General features: G+C 43.1%; 1 protein-coding gene across 1 annotated transcript in view; it reads right to left on the bottom strand.

Moving 5' to 3' along the window:
• The window catches only part of LOC115004598 (palladin-like), a gene marked incomplete at its 5' end in the record, with an annotated part of 16,935 nt that extends 5,224 nt beyond the window's left edge, over nucleotides 1-11,711 (bottom strand). The window contains 11 exon segments of the mRNA XM_029426278.1: nucleotides 1,058-1,223; nucleotides 1,312-1,519; nucleotides 2,677-2,809; nucleotides 3,335-3,387; nucleotides 3,389-3,424; nucleotides 5,547-5,669; nucleotides 5,671-5,696; nucleotides 6,448-6,682; nucleotides 9,899-10,000; nucleotides 10,243-10,387; nucleotides 11,049-11,711. Coding sequence (XP_029282138.1) covers nucleotides 1,058-1,223; nucleotides 1,312-1,519; nucleotides 2,677-2,809; nucleotides 3,335-3,387; nucleotides 3,389-3,424; nucleotides 5,547-5,669; nucleotides 5,671-5,696; nucleotides 6,448-6,682; nucleotides 9,899-10,000; nucleotides 10,243-10,387; nucleotides 11,049-11,711 — 1,890 coding nt within the window.
• Between the last annotated feature and the right edge of the window lie 6,948 nt (nucleotides 11,712-18,659).

Raw genomic sequence — 18,659 nt, 5'->3', positions numbered from 1 at the left:
TCCCTCTGTTCTCTCTCCTATCTCCTCTCTCTCTACTCTCTCCCTCTTTCTCTCTCTCTCTCTGCTCTGCTATTCTCTCTCTATCTCTCCATCGCTCTCTCTCCCTCTCTCTCTTTCTCTTCTCATATGTATTCCCTATCTATCTATCTCTCCCTCTTCTCTATATCTCTCTCTCTGTCTCTCTCTCTCTCCCTCTGTCTCTCTCTCATCCCTCTGTCTCTCTATCTATATCTCTCTCTCTCTCTCTATGTATATCTGTATATATCTATTATCCTCCCTCTGTCTCTCTCTCTCTCCCTCTCTCTCTCTCCCTCTCTCTCTCTCCATCTCTTCTGTCTATCTCTCTTCTCTCTCTGTCTCTCTCTCTATCTCTATCTCTATCTCTATCTCTCTCTCTCTCTCTCTCCCTCCTGTCTATCCTCTCTCCCTCCTTCTCTCTCTCTCCTCCTCTCCTTCTCTCTCTCCCTCTCTCTCTGTCTCTCTATCTATCTAATCTCTCTCCCTCTCTCTCTCTCTCTCTCTCCCCCTCTCTCTCTCCCCTTCTTGCTCTCTCTCTCTCGCTCTCTCTCTCTCTCTCTCTCTCTTCTCCTATCTATCTATGTATATTATATATATACCTCTGTCTATCTATCTATATATCTCCTATGTCCTCTCTCTCTCACTCCCTCTTCCTCTCTCTCTACCTCTCTCTATTACTCCCTCCTATCTGTCTCCATCTCTCTCTCTCTACCATCTCTCTATGTCTATCTCTATCTATGTCCTATTATCTCTATCCCTCTATACTATCACTCTATATCTCCCTCCTCTCCTCTTCTCTCTCTCTCTCTCTCTTTATTGTCCTCTCTCTCTCTCTCTCTCTACTCTATCTCTGATATATCTACAATGTATCTCTCTCTCTCTCCATATCTCTATCTCTCTCATCTATCTCCTCTATATTAAGATCTGAAACACAGGAGTCTGTTTGGCTCAGATTTAGATCAGAACTTATTTTCTCTCAGGGCTTCTGTAAACACGGTTTTCACGCGTAGAGAAACATCAAAGAGTCGTCTGTCATCACCTGATTCTGTCTGTGTTGTGAGTGAAGGACTCGTTCTCTCTCTTCCAGAAGATCTGAGGGTATGGCACCCCGGTGACGCGGCACTCCAGCCGCACAGGATGCCCGTCCGCCACACTCGTGTTCTGCAGCTTCTCCACGAATGACGGCGCCTTGTGCATCTCTTTAGCTGCGGAAAGATGAAGTGACTGAGATGTTTTCATGTCCTCATGTGTCCTCATGTGTCATCTGCTCACATGCAGAACGTCTGTCTTTACCTGCAACGATGAGCTCCAGGTTGAAGGAGTTCTGCCCGGCCCGGTTGCTGGCGATACAGGTGTAGATGCCGGCGTCGCGGCTGGTGACGGGCTCGATGACCAATGAGTGCACTCCGTTTTCCCTCACCAGCATCTTGTGGGCGGAGTCGGGGCGGATGGTCTGTCCGTTCAGCTGCCAGATGAGGTCGGGGGTGGGCAGGCCGCTCACCTGCAGGACGAACAATCACGGTGAGCAGAGTTACACCTTTATACCGTTACTGCAAACATTCATATACAGAGATATACAAAGTGCACTGCATTATTCCTGGAAGCCTCCTGACACACTTTCAGAAGTCGGGACATTTTAAACATGGAAAGTTTGCTATAAATATCCGTCTCCGTAGGAATGCTCTCCGTTTATTTCTGACGAGCGTAAGAAGTCTTTTTATAGTCAGTTAATTGTGGGTTTGTTTTCAGAGTTCCTCAGCGCTGCGAGCAGATAATGGAGATCCAGCTTAATCCCTGAAAAATGACACTCTGTAGTGACGCAGAGAGGAGGTGAGGAAACATCTCGTCTGTGCTGGCTGCACGGAGGAGAGGGGGAAGTTTGTTTGGCAGACATGGAGACTCCCAGAAAGCATTGCAGACCCTGAATTAAAGGGCGCGTCTGAAAAGGGATTTCTATATTACTGTGATTAACAAATCCTCTGTTTCTCCTCCAGGCTCAGTTATTTTAAACCTTCTCTCCTCCATCACAGAACAACAGAGTGAGACTCCAGTGTACTGATACTGAGTCCAGCTGCAGGTAGAGACACACACACACACACACACACACACACACACACACACTGCAGCAGCTGCAACATTAACGCCTGTGGGTCACATTAAATGTAAATAAGAAAACTTAAATAACTTAAAGCTCTGCGACCTGCAGTCATGTATCAGAAGATGTGTCATTTCTTAAAAAAGAACTAAACACACTCCAATGATTTCTCATACATATATTTTTTTTTTCTTCTATATATATATGTTTTTTTTAAATATATTTATATTTTAATTTTTCTTTTTATATATTTTTTAATATATTTATATAAAAACAGTTTTGTTATATACAAATATATATTTATATAAAAACAGTTTTGTTATATACAAATATATATTTATATATATGAATAACATGTTTTATAAATATATATATATTCATATAATTATATGAAATAAAAAGATGTATTATTATAATTATTATAATTCATATTATCATTATGGTGCACAGTGGGTTATTTTATGCTTGATTTGATCATTTGATCCCTGGAAGGTGCTGCAGGAGCTTCCTCCTGATTTACATTATATTACATTATTATAATAAACTGTGAGCCGTGTTCTCACCTTGCAGTCCATCCGGCACAGTCGTCCCTCCTGCACGATGAGGTCACCGGGCGCCTGCAGGAAGTGAGGGCGGAAGTGGCGCTCCTGGATGTTATCGTTCTCATCGCCGCTGTCTCTAGACCGGGACCGGGGCCTGACGGACAGCGAGGGAAACGTGCAGGATTCAGGGCGGGATATCACATTCCAGATTATCTTTAAAGAAGTTCTGGCTTCTTTTAATGTAAAGCACACTGAGACAAATGTATCATTTGTGATATTGGGCTATACAAATAAATTTGATTTGATTTGATTTGAACTATTTTTAAAAAGGTGGAATTCTGAGAGAAACATGTTTTAATTTCTTCAAAAAAGACATATTTTGTCAGAATATCAACAAGTTCAGCTGTTAGAAATATATTCTTATATATTATATATGTTACATTATGTTATGCAGTACAAAGATAAAGAACCGGCAGGAAGTTTACACTTTGTTTAATTCCCTTGATCGTCTGCACAGAGCCTTTTACTTTTTAAAGTTTTTACACTTTACATGTTATCGCCTGATTTTCTCTTTACCCATAAATTAAATGAATGAATCCTTTTGGAACATGAATCTCGATGCTTTTAGGGAAGTTTATGTTTTATAATAAAGTATATCTTCTATATCATGAAGCCTTACCTGCGCATGTGTCCCGGGGCGGAGCGCTGGCTGCGTCCTCGCTGGTTCACGGCCCTGCACCATCATCCTGCCGGTGCAGCTCACCCTACCCTGTGGGGGGGGCAGGAAGTAAGATGTGAGTTTGTTCTAGTGTCTGCAGCACTGTTGACCCTTCAGTGATTTCCGTCTCATTGGACGCCCTCTTCCTCTGCAGACGAGTATCTTGATTCACATTATTCTCTCACTAATGAGCGCTGACACCTTCTACGAGCTGCCAAACAGAGTGTGTGTGTGTGTGTGTGTGTGTGTGTGTGTGCTCTCTTTTATCACAATATATGAAGTTGTTGGAACCTGGATGATGTTCTTTATATTTCATTATATTTTAGTGTCTCATGTGTCCAAACACGAAATATAGAAATAATAAAAAACTAACAAGGAGCAGAATCAAGTCTTTGAACTATGCACATAAATATGTGACAAGATATTTTATATGGAAGACATTTAAGAAACATTTAAGAAATCCTGACTTAAAAAAACTTAATTTGAGTTAATGAAGCTGTGACATTTCTACAACATGTGTGTAATGTAATAACGTGATTTAATAATGTGATGTAATAACCTGATATAATAACATGATGTAATAACATGATGTGATAACATGTAACATGTAATAACATGATGTAATAACATGATGTAAGAACATGATGTAATAACCTGATGTAATAACATGATGTAATAACCTGATGTGATAACATGTAATAACATGATGTAATAACATGATGTAATAACATGATGTAATAACCTGATGTGATAACATGTAATAACATGATGTAATTACATGATGTAATAACATGATGTAATAACATGATGTAATAACCTGATGTAATAACATGTAATAACCTGATGTAATAACATGATGTAATAACCTGATGTAATAACCTGATGTAATAACATGATGTAATAACCTGATGTAATAACATGTAATAACCTGATGTAATAACATGATGTAATAACGTGATGTAATAACATGATGTAATAACATGTAATAACATGATGTAATAACATGATGTAATAACCTGATGTAATAACCTGATGTAATAACATGATGTAATAACATGATGTAATAACCTGATGTAATAACATGTAATAACATGATGTAATAACATGTAATAACATGTAATAACATGATGTAATAACCTGATGTAATAACATTATGTAATAACATGATGTAATAACCTGATGTAATAACATGATGTAATAACCTGATGTGATAACATGTAATAACATGATGTAATTACATGATGTAATAACATGATGTAATAACCTGATGTAATAACATGATGTAATAACATGATGTAATAACCTGATGTAATAACATGTAATAACCTGATGTAATAACCTGATGTAATAACATGTAATAACATGATGTAATAACCTGATGTGATAACATGATGTAATAACATGATGTAATAACATGTAATAACCTGATGTAATAACATGTAATAACATGATGTAATAACCTGATGTAATAACATGTAATAACCTGATGTAATAACATGTAATAACATGATGTAATAACATGATGTGATAACATGTAATAACATGATGTAATTACATGATGTAATAACCTGATGTAATAACATGATGTAATAACATGATGTAATAACCTGATGTAATAACATGTAATAACCTGATGTAATAACCTGATGTAATAACATGTAATAACCTGATGTAATAACCTGATGTAATAACATATAATAACGTGATGTAATAACCTGATGTAATAACCTGATGTAATAACATATAATAACGTGATATAATAACGTGATGTAATAACGTGATGTAATAACCTGATGTAATAACCTGATGTAATAACCTGATGTAATAACATGTAATAACGTGATGTAATAACGTGATGTAATAACGTGATGTAATAACGTGATGTAATAACCCGATGTAATAACGTGATGTAATAACCTGATGTAATAACCTGATGTAATAACATATAATAACGTGATGTAATAACCTGATGTAATAACCTGATGTAATAACCTGATGTAATAACATATAATAACGTGATGTAATAACCTGATGTAATAACCTGATGTAATAACCTGATGTAATAACGTGATGTAATAACCTGATGTAATAACCTGATGTAATAACCCGATGTAATAACCTGATGTAATAACCCGATGTAATAACCCGATGTAATGTATGTAATGTGTGTCACCTCAGGGTTTCCTGCCATCATGGTGTAGTTGCCGTCGTCGTCGAGGGAGGCTGCAGCCGTGTGCAGCGAGCAGGTCCCGTCAGCGTCTCGGCTGATTCTGTAGTGCTCGCTGCGCTTGGAGATTTTGCTTTCCGTCTTTGAACCAGTAACCTGCGACACAAGAAGGGAAAGAAAACAATCAGACGAGGTATGATTTAACTGTAAGAGTCTTAAAGCTGCATCCTCTGTAGCCTCCAGCAGGGGGGGGGCTCCTCTGGTTCTATAGAAGTCTATGAGAAAATGTTTCTACTTCTCTCTTGATTTATTACCCCCCCCCGTTTCTGCAGCCTGTCATCACTGTGTCATTATCATTACTGACGGAGCTTGTTCAGTATCTTCCCTCCATCATCGACTTCAGCTAATATTCATCTCATATTACAAATCTTCAGGGCTGTGCTGCACCAGACGAGGAAAATATGCAATAATGATGAATATCAATATCAAAAATGTAACAAATGTAACATTGAACTGAACACAAAAGGCAGAAATAAACAGTTTTGATATAAATGCTGCAGCGCTGCCAGGGTTTCTGCAGCCTGTTTAATACCACAGGGATTCAATAATAGGGATTACAATGTACATGTGTATATTAAAAACATTTATTTTATTTTAATATTTCTTATTTTACATCGTCAGATAAAACGATTCATAAAATCCTTCTTCCAATCTCTTTATTTTGGATGTTTTAATACCAATTAAGGCTTTATTTTTTATGTCAATGCCTTTTAAGACTTTTTAATTTATTATTCTAATATTTTTGTGCATATTTCTTTATCATGATTGAGGCTTTTATTACATGTTTATTTGAATGAGCCTTTCAGTGCATGAACATCTGTGAGGACCGTGCAGCCCTCACAGTCACAGGCTCTGCCCACCTTTGGTTTGGGATCTCCGAGGACTTTGCAGGAGAAGGTGACCGGCATGCCCTCAAACACTTTGTAGTGTTTGAGTTTCTGGTGGAAGGCCGGCGCCAAGCCGCGCCCGGCGGAGTCCTCGTCGTGCTGCACGTCGTCATCGGACTCCTCCACCGGGGAGCGCTCCAGACGAAACTCGATCTCACTGATGAGACGCTGCTCGAAGCTGGAGACTTTGTACTCCTTCGAGAGGAAAGGAGAAGAGATTTGAGACAGAGCACGAGGAGCTTGTGAGATTATCACTTGTGCAGTGTTTCCACACGTCACACTTTCATTAACCGTCTTCACTGACACACAAACTAACAACTTTCTCCCAGTCTCTTAATTCTCTCTGCGCAAAAGAGCCGCTCCTGCTTCCCACCAGCTCATCAATGTGTCATCAACCGGTCATCAATCTGTCATCCCTGCAGCTCTGCAGAGGCAGAACATCTGCAGAGCTGCAGGTCTGATGACACAGATAATAACAGGCCTCAGGAGCAGCTGCAGAACCAGCGTTTATCCTCATCCCATGTGCTGAGGTATGATCCTGTAATAGCCGAGGCAGCTGCTGCAGCATGTTCCTCTCTGACAAAGAAATATTCAATTATCTCCGCTTACTAAAGCTTGAACTGCTAATTAAATCTCAAATGCAGATTAACATTACAGCATGCATCGCGTGATGGTGAAGCAGAACAAAGTGCAATCTGTGTAAAACCAACGTGCTGCACCCTGAACAATGAGCAGCTGAAGGTGCAGAGACCATCGTACATTGTGTCGTCTCCACAGACACACCTGTGAATTACAGGAGGGCTGGCAGACGAACTGATTACTAGTTTGGTGAATTAAATGTTAGAAAATAGTGAAGAATGTTCCTCACAGTCCGAGGTTTGTCTCTAAATGTCTTGTTCTGTCACGTTAATCTGATATAAAAGAGAAAAGCAGCAGATCTCCAGATTTGAGAGACTAGTAACAAACTTTAAAGACATTTCTGCAGGAAAAAATGACTTTAATGATTAATAGATTATCAAAATAGCTGGAGATTATCTTTGTGTCGATGCAGCTCTACACAGGAAATATCACTGCTGCCTTCTGAGTGCAGCAGAACCTGAACACACTCAGCGTGACTTCATCAGCTGATCATGAACACACTCAGCGTGACTTCATCAGCTGATCATGAACACACTCAGCGTGACTTAGTGCACATTCACAGTGAGCGACAGACAGATAAACAAAGACCTTCAGAGCGAAACATTCAGCGGACTCGTCTTCCTGTGGAGAGAGACAAGTATTGTCTGTGTGTTCAGTGTTCTTCTCACCGGCTCTCAACACAGAACATTCACAGGCTTTAGAATCAAAATACGCTGCAGAAGCACGCAGAGATGCAGAGATGCAGAGATGCAGAGATGCAGAGATGCAGAGATGCAGAGCCACGCCTCCTCCTGAGACAGGCTGCAGCACACGGTTCACTACATCTGATTATAATGTTATTATAATGTTATTTATGTATATAAATAAACATAAATAAATAAATAATAAAACATGTTTATATAAAAAAAAAATATATGTATATAATATATAAATATAAATATATATATAAACAAAGGGCTGTGTGTGTGTGACTGAACAGAACAGTGTGTGTGTGTGTGTGTGTGTGTGTGTGTGTGTGTATGTGTGTGTGTGAGTGACTGAACAGATAAGTGTGTGTGTGTGACTGAACAAAACAGTGTGTGTGTGTGTACATAAACAGAGGTTTTTATGGAGGCTCTACAGGACTTTACAGTGTTTATACTCTGCTTTCATAACTCGCCCTGCAGCAGTGTTTACAGGCACTGGGGGGGGGGGGGGTGCGTGCAGAAAGGAGCTTGTGTGTGTTGTGTTTGAACACAGAGGTAAACACTGTGGACACGCTGCTCTAATGTTTCCAGCCTGTGTGAGTTTCTCCCAGAGCTACTCTGAGACCACGAACATGTTCTGATGTTCTTATTATATTATTCATCAATATTCATAATCATTATTTATCATTATTCTATTGTAGGCCCCCTGTCGGCCACCTGTAGACCCCCTGTAGTCCCCCTGTAGGCCCCCTGTAGACCCCCTGTAGTCCCCCTGTAGGCCCCCTGTAGACCCCCTGTAGTTCCCCTGTAGGCCCCCTGTAGACCCCCTGTAGGCCCCCTGTCGGCCACCTGTAGACACCTTGTAGACACCTTGTAGGCTCCCTGTAGGCCCCCTGTAGGCTCCCTGTAGGCCCCCTGTAGGCCCCCTGTAGACCCCCTGTAGGCCCCCTGTAGGCCCCCTGTAGACCCCTGTAGACACCTTGTAGGCTCCCTGTAGACCCCCTGTAGGCCCCCTGTAGACTCCCTGTAGGCCCCCTGTAGTCCCCCTGTAGACCCCCTGTAGACCCCCTGTAGTCCCCCTGTAGGCCCCCTGTAGACCCCCTGTAGACACCCTGTAGACCCCCTGTAGGCCCCCTGTAGGCCCCCTGTAGACCCCTGTAGACACCTTATAGGCTCCCTGTAGTCCCCCTGTAGGCCCCCTGTAGACCCCCTGTAGTCCCCCTGTAGACCCCCTGTAGACACCCTGTAGGCCCCCTGTAGGCTCCCTGTAGGCCCCCTGTAGACCCCTGTAGACACCTTGTAGGCTCCCTGTAGACTCCCTGTAGGCTCCCTGTAGGCCCCCTGTAGGCCCCCTGTAGACCCCCTGTAGGCTCCCTGTAGGCCCCCTGTAGGCCCCCTGTAGACCCCTGTAGACACCTTGTAGGCTCCCTGTAGACCCCTTGTAGGCCCCCTGTAGACCCCCTGTAGGCCCCTTGTAGGCTCCCTGTTGGCCCCCTGTAGACCCCCTGTAGGCCCCCTGTAGACCCCCTGTAGGCCCCCTGTAGGCTCCCTGTCGGCCCCCTGTAGGCCCCCTGTAGACCCCCTGTAGGCCCCCTGTAGACCCCCTGTAGGCCCCCTGTAGGCCCCCTGTAGGCCCCCTGTAGACCCCCTGTAGGCCCCCTGTAGGCCCCCTGTAGACCCCCTGTAGGCCCCCTGTAGGCGCCGTGTAGGCCCCGTGTAGACACCCTGTAGGCCCCCTGTAGGCCCCCTGTAGACCCCCTGTAGGCCCCCTGTAGGCGCCGTGTAGGCCCCGTGTAGACCCCCTGTAGGCCCCGTGTAGGCCCCCTGTAGGCCCCCTGTAGGCCCCCTGTAGGCCCCCTGTAGACCCCCTGTAGGCCCCCTGTAGGCCCCCTGTAGGCCCCCTGTAGGCCCCCTGTAGACCCCCTGTAGGCCCCCTGTAGGCGCCGTGTAGGCCCCGTGTAGACCCCCTGTAGGCCCCCTGTAGGCCCCCTGTAGACCCCCTGTAGGCCCCCTGTAGGCGCCGTGTAGGCCCCGTGTAGACACCCTGTAGGCCCCTGTACGCTCCCTGTAGGCCCCCTGTGCGTACCTGTGTGACGGGCTCCTCCTCGGCCTCCTGTGTGTTTAACACTGTGGCTGCGTTGTCGGCCCCCAGCAGTCTGCGGGCCATCTTCTCCTCATAGGTCAACTTCTGGAAGCAGGATTAATGGGGTCAGTGTGAGTTAGTGTGTGAGTGGCACACACACTGATACACACACTGATTAATCAGGGATGTTTGTATTTTAAACATTCTGAATGTATCTGAGGCTGCAAGACACAAATACTTAAACACTTTCCTTCATCATGACTTGTTAATCTGTGTTAATGACGCGTTACTGAACACACTGATTCTTCTGAATGCCTAAACACACACACACACACACACACACACACCTGTTGACCGTTGCTCATGCGCTCCTCTTTGAAGCGCAGTTTCCTCTCCAGGTCCTGGATGACGGCGTCTTTGGAGCCCTGGATGTCGGAGTCGGAGGTCACGCGGGGCGACCGGGTGACCGAGGACTTCCTGGGGAACGCTTTGCTGAAAGACAAAAAACAGAAACTTTTGTCAACATTAATGTGGTGACAAAAACACACACACACACACACACACACACACACACACACACACACACACACACACACTATCGTCCCTCTCCAGCCTTATCTGGACATGAGCAGCTTCAGCACCATGTGTCCTCTTATCTCTCACAGTGGCTGCAGGAATGCCAGGGGGGGGGGATATGTGTGTTTGTGCGTGTGTCTGTGTGTCTGTGCGTGTGTGCGTGTGTGTGTGGGGGCAAACTGTTTAACCTGGAATGTCCTTGAAGGAGAAACAAAAAAGTAAAGTTCTCCCTCCAGGACACCAGAGGAGCATTTATCTTCACAACAACAGATTATATCAGATCATTTGATATACAGAGCTGGAAAACCAGTGAGGCTTCAGGTCCGTGTGTGTGTGTGTGTGTCTGTGTGTGTGTGTGGTGTGTGTGTGTGTGTGTGTGTGTGTGTGTGTGTGTGTTCTTTCCATACAGAGAACTTCATCTGCATGTGTGTGTGTTTAACTGGACTCTTTAGTTTTCTTGTAAACACGCTGTCTAAAAATGTAAACATGTCATCTTCCATCCAGCTAACGTGGAGCTCCCCCCTTCCCCCCCCCCCCTAATACTGCTCTTTATATACTCAGAGGGTAATACACTTACACTGTGCCGCTGCCTTTAGGAAGCCCCAGGGCGTTGAGGGTGGGGCTGTCGGGGGAGGAAGGTGTGGAGGGCAGCACGGAGGACAGGAAGCTGGAGGCTGGAGACGGAGGGAAGGAGGAGAACGGCGAGGACAAATCTGAGAGTGCTGGAGACATGGGGAGTGGCGGAGGGGGGGGAGGCGGAGGGGGAGGGAAGTCCTGGGCGGGGCCTGACGGAGAGGACAGGTTACTGGAGCTGAAGAAGGGCGGGGGGGGAGGCGGGAAGGAAGGAGAGCTGGGAGACTCCACGCTGTCGGCCTTGGTGGGGGGGGGCACGGTGACCCGGGTGAAGGGCTTGTGTGAGGCCGGGGGAGACAGAGGGGAGGACAGGCTGGACCCGGAGGAGCCGGAGGACTGGGTGACGTAGCCCGCCCGGCCCGGGCTCTGGGCGGCAATGAACTGCTTGGGCCGGGCGTAGTTGAAGGTGCTGGCCTGCATGGTGGCGCTGCTCTCCAGCTCCTGGAAGGAGGGGGGAGGTGGGAGAGGGGGGGATGAAGGAGCAGGTGGATGCACTTCCTGTGGTGGAGGCGGGACTTCCTGGATGGGCTGTTCCTGCTGCCAGGTGGCTACTTCCTGTTGCTCCAACAGAATCTGATCCTGCAACTGCTTCAGCTGTGACGCGTTCCTGCAAACAGAAACACGTCAGAAGTCAGAAATCAGACGAAAGGAAACGTCAGAGTTACATTTATATTTACATATATTACAATTACATAACGCCTCATGTACATATTAAACACTTGTAATATAAACGTGTGTTGATGTGAGTCATGAAGTGGGGAAGCTTCATGCTGATATCTGTTAGTTACATGTTTGACCCTGTTCTGTAGGGTCTTTACATCATTTATGGGGGGGGGGTCTCTGTTGTAAAAATGTTACAGAATCCTGCAGCTGTTGTCAGTTTGTGCAGGACGCCATCGCTGCTCTGTACAGATGTTTGAGAGCAGATGTGAGAAGAGTCGAACATAACAGCCTGTCAGACAAACTGTGTGTGTGTGTGTGTGTGTGTGTGTGTGTGTGTGTGCGTGTGCGTGTGTGTGTGTGGGGGAGGAGGAGGAAACTTCTGATAGGTTATCAGAGGCAGCCTGTTGACATGCATCAGGTCTGGTAGAAGAACGAGGAGAGAAACTGCAGCTCTGTAACAGTTTACTCTGACGGACTGGATGTTGTTCTACGTGAGAACAACAGGCAGACACAAACCTCCTCTGCTACAGTCGGTGTCGGGGGGTAATTAAAATCTTTTTTTAGTTGAACGTATTCAATGCCTTCAGGACATTTTAAGGATCTACAGAAACCTCGTCTGCAGGAACCAGGAGGGTGCAGAAGTGAGCTGCAGGAGGTTTCACAGAGGACTAAGTATGAAGCGAGCTGCAGCTCTGGTGCAGGAGACGTTCTGACCCTCACACAGCTGTGTGTATGTGAGGCAGCCTGCACGTTCTCCACCAGGCTCACGTGCCCAAATCTGTTCCAGATGTTGGATAATCAGCAGAGTCTCTCAACTATTTTTCATCGAGAAGCCCCCCCCCCCCCACCTCAGTGAGTATTTCACAAACTGACAAATCCACATCACAGTCCAACAGAAACATGTTTGATTACTGCTGCGAGGCTCAGGGGCCCAACAGGTGAGAGGCCCCTGGGCCCCCGTTTGTAGTCACTGCGAACATTTCACAGAGACACAGAAGACAACTACAGTCTGACACTCAAAATTACTACAGAGAGAAACAAAACGACTACAAAGAGACACAACATGACTACAAAGAGACACAACATGACTACAAAGGGACACAACAACTAACTTCAACAATCTCATCGTCTAAGCATCAACCTGTCTTTTAGACCCGATTCCAACTAAACTGTTTAAAGAAGTTTTACCCTTAATTAACACCTCGTTATTAAATATGATCAACCTGTCTCTATTATCTGGCTACGTACCACAATCCTTTAAAGTAGCTGTAATAAAACCACTATATATATCTATATATACGATATCTAACCTTCCCTTTCTTGCTAAGATCCTTGAGAAAGCAGTTGCAAATGTGATTTTTTACATAATAATAGTTTATTTGAGGTTTTTCAATCTGGATTTAGAGTTCATCATAGCACAGAGACGGCACTGGTGAAAGTTACCAATGACCTTCTATTGGCAAAGGACTCGTCTCTGTTCTTGTCTTGTTAGACCTCAGTGCTGCTTTCGACACTGTTGATCAGGACATTCTACTGCAGAGACTGGAACATTGTGTTGGCATAAAAGGAACCGCACTAAGCTGGTTCAAGTCCTATTTATCTGAGCGATCTCAATTTGTACTTGTTAACGATAAATCCTCCATGACAGCCAAAGTCAGTCTTGGAGTTCCGCAGGGTTCTGTACTTGGACCGATTCTATTCACCTTATATATGCTTCCTTTGGGCAATATTATAAGGAACCACTCTATAAACTTTCATTGTTATGCGGATGATACCCAATTATATCTATCAATTAAACCAGACGAAACCAATCAATTAGCTAAACTTCAAGCCTTAAGGACATAAAAACTTGGATGGTCTGCAACTTCTTAATGTTAAACACAAACAAAACTGAAGTTATTATACTTGGCCCTAAACGCCTCCGAAACGCATTTTCTAATGACATAGAAGCTCTGGATGGCATTAATTTGGCCTCCAGCACCACTGTAAGGAATCTTGGCGTCATCTTTGATCAGGATCTGTCGTTTAACTCCCACATAAAACAAATCTCAAGGACTGCCTTCTTTCATCTACGTAACATTGCAAAAATAAGACACATCCTGTCTCAAAATGATGCAGAAAAACTAGTCCATGCATTTGTTACTTCAAGGCTGGATTACTGCAACTCATTGTTATCAGGTTGTCTCAAAAAGTCTCTTAAGACTCTTCAGTTGATCCAAAATGCAGCGGCACGTGTATTGACAAGAACAAGGAAACGGGATCATATTACTCCTGTATTAGCTGCTCTGCACTGGCTCCCGGTAAAATACAGAATAGAATTCAAAATCTTTCTCCTGACTTACAAATCAATTAATGGTCAGGCTCCAGCATATCTTAAAGATCTCATAGTACCTTATAAACCAACTAGAGCATTGCGCTCCCAGACTGCAGGGTTACTTGTAGTTCCTAGAGTCTCTAAGAGTACAATGGGAGCCAGAGACTTCAGCCATCAAGCTCCTCTCCAGTGGAACCAGCTTCCAGTTTGTGTTCGGGAGGCAGACACACTCTTCACATTTAAGAGTAGGCTAAAGACTTTCCTTTTTGATAAAGCTTATAGTTAGGGCTGGCTTAGGTTTGCCCTGGATCATGTAGACACAACATGACTACAAAGAGACACAACACGACTACAAAGAGACACAAAAAGACTACAAAGAGAAACAACACGACTACAAAGAGACACAAAAGGACTACAAAGAGAAACAACACGACTACAAAGAGACACAAAATGACTACAAAGAGACACAAAATGACTACAAAGAGACACAAAACGACTACAAGGAGACACAATACATCTACAAAGAGACACAAAACGACTACAAAGAGACACAACATGACTACAAAGAGACACAACATGACTACAAAGAGACACAACATGACTACAAAGAGACACAAAACAACTACAAAGAGACACAACATGACTACAAATAGACACAAAACGACTATAAAGAGACACAACACGTCTACAAAGAGACACAAAATGACTACAAAGAGACACAACATGACTACAAATAGACACAAAACGACGACAAAGAGACACATCACGTCTACAAAGAGACACAAAACGACTACAAAGAGAAACAACATGACTACAAAGAGACACAAAACGACTACAAAGAGACACAAAATGACAACAAAGAGACACAAAATGACTACAAAGAGACACAACATGACTACAAAGAGACACAAAACGACTACAAAGAGACACAAAATGACTACAGAGACACAAAATGACTACAAAGAGACACAACACGTCTACAAATAGACACAAAACGACTACAAAGAGACACAACACGTCTACAAAGAGACACAACACGTCTACAAAGAGACACAAAATGACTACAAAGAGACACAACACGTCTACAAAGAGACACAAAACGACTACAAAGAGACACAAAATGACTACAAAGAGACACAAAACGACTACAAATAGACAAAAAAAGGCTACAAAGAGACACAACACGTCTACAAAGAGACACAACACGACTACAAAGAGACACAAAATGACTACAAAGAGACACAAAATGACTACAAAGAGACACAACACGACTACAAAGAGACACAACACGACTACAAAGAGAAGCAACACGACTACAAAGAGACACAAAATAACTACAGAGACACAAAATGACTACAAAGAGACACAACACGACTACAAAGAGACACAACACGACTACAAAGAGACACAAAACTACAGAAAAAACACACAAAACTAACACAAAGACACGAAATGACCCACATGACTACAAAGAGACACAAAATGACTACAAAGAGACACAAAATGACTACAAAGAGACACAACACGACTACAAAGAGACACAAAATGACAACAAAGAGACACAACACGACTACAAAGAGACACAAAATGACTACAAAGTGACACAACACGACTACAAAGAGACACAAAATGACTACAAAGAGACACAAAATGACTACAAAGAGACACAACACGACTACAAAGAGAAGCAACACGACTACAAAGAGACACAAAATAACTACAGAGACACAAAATGACTACAAAGAGACACAACACGACTACAAAGAGACACAACACGACTACAAAGAGACACAAAACTACAGAAAAAACACACAAAACTAACACAAAGACACGAAATGACCCACATGACTACAAAAAGACACAACACGACTACAAAGAGACACAAAATGACTGCAAAGAGACACAAAATGACTACAAAGAGACACAACACGACTACAAAGAGACACAAAATGACTACAAAGAGACACAAAATGACTACAAAGAGACACAACACGACTACAAAGAGACACAACACGACTACAAAGAGACACAACACGTCTACAAAGAGACACAACATGACTACAAAGAGACACAAAACGACTACAAAGAGACACAAAACGATTACAAAGAGACACAAGACCACAGAAAAAACACACAAAACTAACACAAAGACACGAAATGACCCACATGACTACAAAGAGACACAAAATGACTACAAAGAGACACAAAATGACTACAAAGAGACACAACACGACTACAAAGAGACACAAAATGACAACAAAGAGACACAACACGACTACAAAGAGACACAAAATGACTACAAAGAGACACAACACGACTACAAAGAGACACAAAATGACTACAAAGAGACACAAAATGACTACAAAGAGACACAACACGACTGCAAAGAGACACAAAATGACTACAAAGAGACACAAAATGACTACAAAGAGACACAACACGACTACAAAGAGACACAACACGACTACAAAGAGACACATCACGTCTACAAAGAGACACAAAATGACTACAAAGAGACACAAAACTACAGAACAAACACACAAAACTAACACAAAGACACGAAATGACTCACATGACTACAAAGAGACACAAAACGACTACAAAGAGACACAACACGACTACAAAGAGACACAAAATGACTACAAAGAGACACAACACGACTACAAAGAGACACAACACGACTGCAAAGAGACACAAAATGACTACAAAGAGACACAAAACTACAGAAAAAACACACAAAACTAACACAAAGACACGAAATGACCCACATGACTACAAAGAGACACAACACGACTACAAAGAGACACAAAATGACTACAAAGAGACACAAAATGACTACAAAGAGACACAACACGACTACAAAGAGACACAAATTGACTACAAGAGACACAAAATGACTACAAAGAGACACAACACGACTACAAAGAGACACAACACGACTACAAAGAGACACAACACGACTACAAAGAGACACAAAATGACTACAAAGAGACACAAAACTACAGAAAAAACACACAAAACTAACACAAAGACACGAAATGACCCACATGACTACAAAGAGACACAACACGACTACAAAGAGACACAAAATGACTACAAAGAGACACAAAATGACTACAAAGAGACACAACACGACTACAAAGAGACACAAATTGACTACAAAGAGACACAAAATGACTACAAAGAGACACAACACGACTACAAAGAGACACAACACGACTACAAAGAGACACAACACGACTACAAAGAGACACAAAATGACTACAAAGAGACACAAAACTACAGAAAAAACACACAAAACTAACAGAAAGACACGAAATGACCCACATGACTACAAAGATTTTCTCTTTCAATCCGTGTAGTTCCTATGCAGGTGGTGAGGGGGAGGGGGACATGTCCGCGGGGCCCGATGTTTCATGATCCGTCCAGGGTCCTATCCACTTATTTTGGGAGACTTGCCAGATGAATAGTCATCATTTCAAACTCCTCACTAACCTCCACAATAGCCCCCCCCATATACATTTTTCTGTACATTTCTCTCCTGTTCAGGCCTCAAACTGAGCTTTTACAGGAATAGTTTGGCAGCCAGCTCGCAGCGCTGCAGAGGTTTCAATCCTTTTTTGGCTGTGCAGCGTGAGCTCCAGCAGGGAGGAAACACACTTCATTTCCTCACAGCCTCATCCCTCACACACACACAGAAAAGTACTCCACTACTTCATGTGTGGTGATGATTTGACTTTCTGAACGTACATCTCCACTGTAACCACAAACACAAACAACCCTCTGGAATGTGATGTGAGTCGTACACACATCCTCTCACTGCGACGTCAACAATCAGCTCCAACACACACACTGCTTTGTGGAGCATTTTAGCTACATGTTGACCACTGTGTATAAGTTCTGTGAAAATACTCCACTATAAGTTTTAGTACTGTATAAGTACTGTGAAAGTCCAGCATTGAAAATGTTACTGAAGTAAAAGTACAGATACTAACAGAGGAAACATTACTTTACACCCTAACGCTCTCTTACTGTGATTCAGGAAGAATAAACACGTGTGAGTTGATGTCGGAGGTTAAAGAAGTTTCTCACATCTTTTACTTAAGCAGAAGAAGTAATACTACAGAGTAGAAATACTCTGCTGCAGTAAACGTGCTGCATTGAAATTTTACTTAAAGTAAAAGTGCAAAAGTATCAGCATCAAAATATATATAATAACATCTCATCATATTTTATATCATTATTTACGTGTGGATTGTTAATCTGAGTCAGAATGTAACAATTGTATAAACTATTAAAGTACTACAGTACAGTACTTGAGTAAAAGTACTTGACACAGATGACGTTTGTATCTAAAATATATACATAATTACTACGTGTTGGACATTTGGCTTCACATGAATAGTTTTCTGTCCCACGTTGAGATTTACGAAGCGAAGCTCCTGCAGACTCAGCGAGTTCCGCTTGGACCGCAGCGAGCAGGACGAGGCTGCTGCTCCCTGTGAAGCAGCTCGACTCCTGCAGACCTCCCTTCTTCTTCTCCTCTCAATTAAAGGGGAAGTGCTCCTCTGTCGTCAT

The sequence above is a fragment of the Cottoperca gobio genome, unplaced genomic scaffold, assembly GCF_900634415.1.
Source record: "Cottoperca gobio unplaced genomic scaffold, fCotGob3.1 fCotGob3_149arrow_ctg1, whole genome shotgun sequence".
Lineage (NCBI taxonomy): Eukaryota > Metazoa > Chordata > Actinopteri > Perciformes > Bovichtidae > Cottoperca > Cottoperca gobio.
The sequence above is the reverse complement of the archived record's forward strand: the minus strand, read 5'-3'. Positions and strand labels throughout refer to the sequence as shown.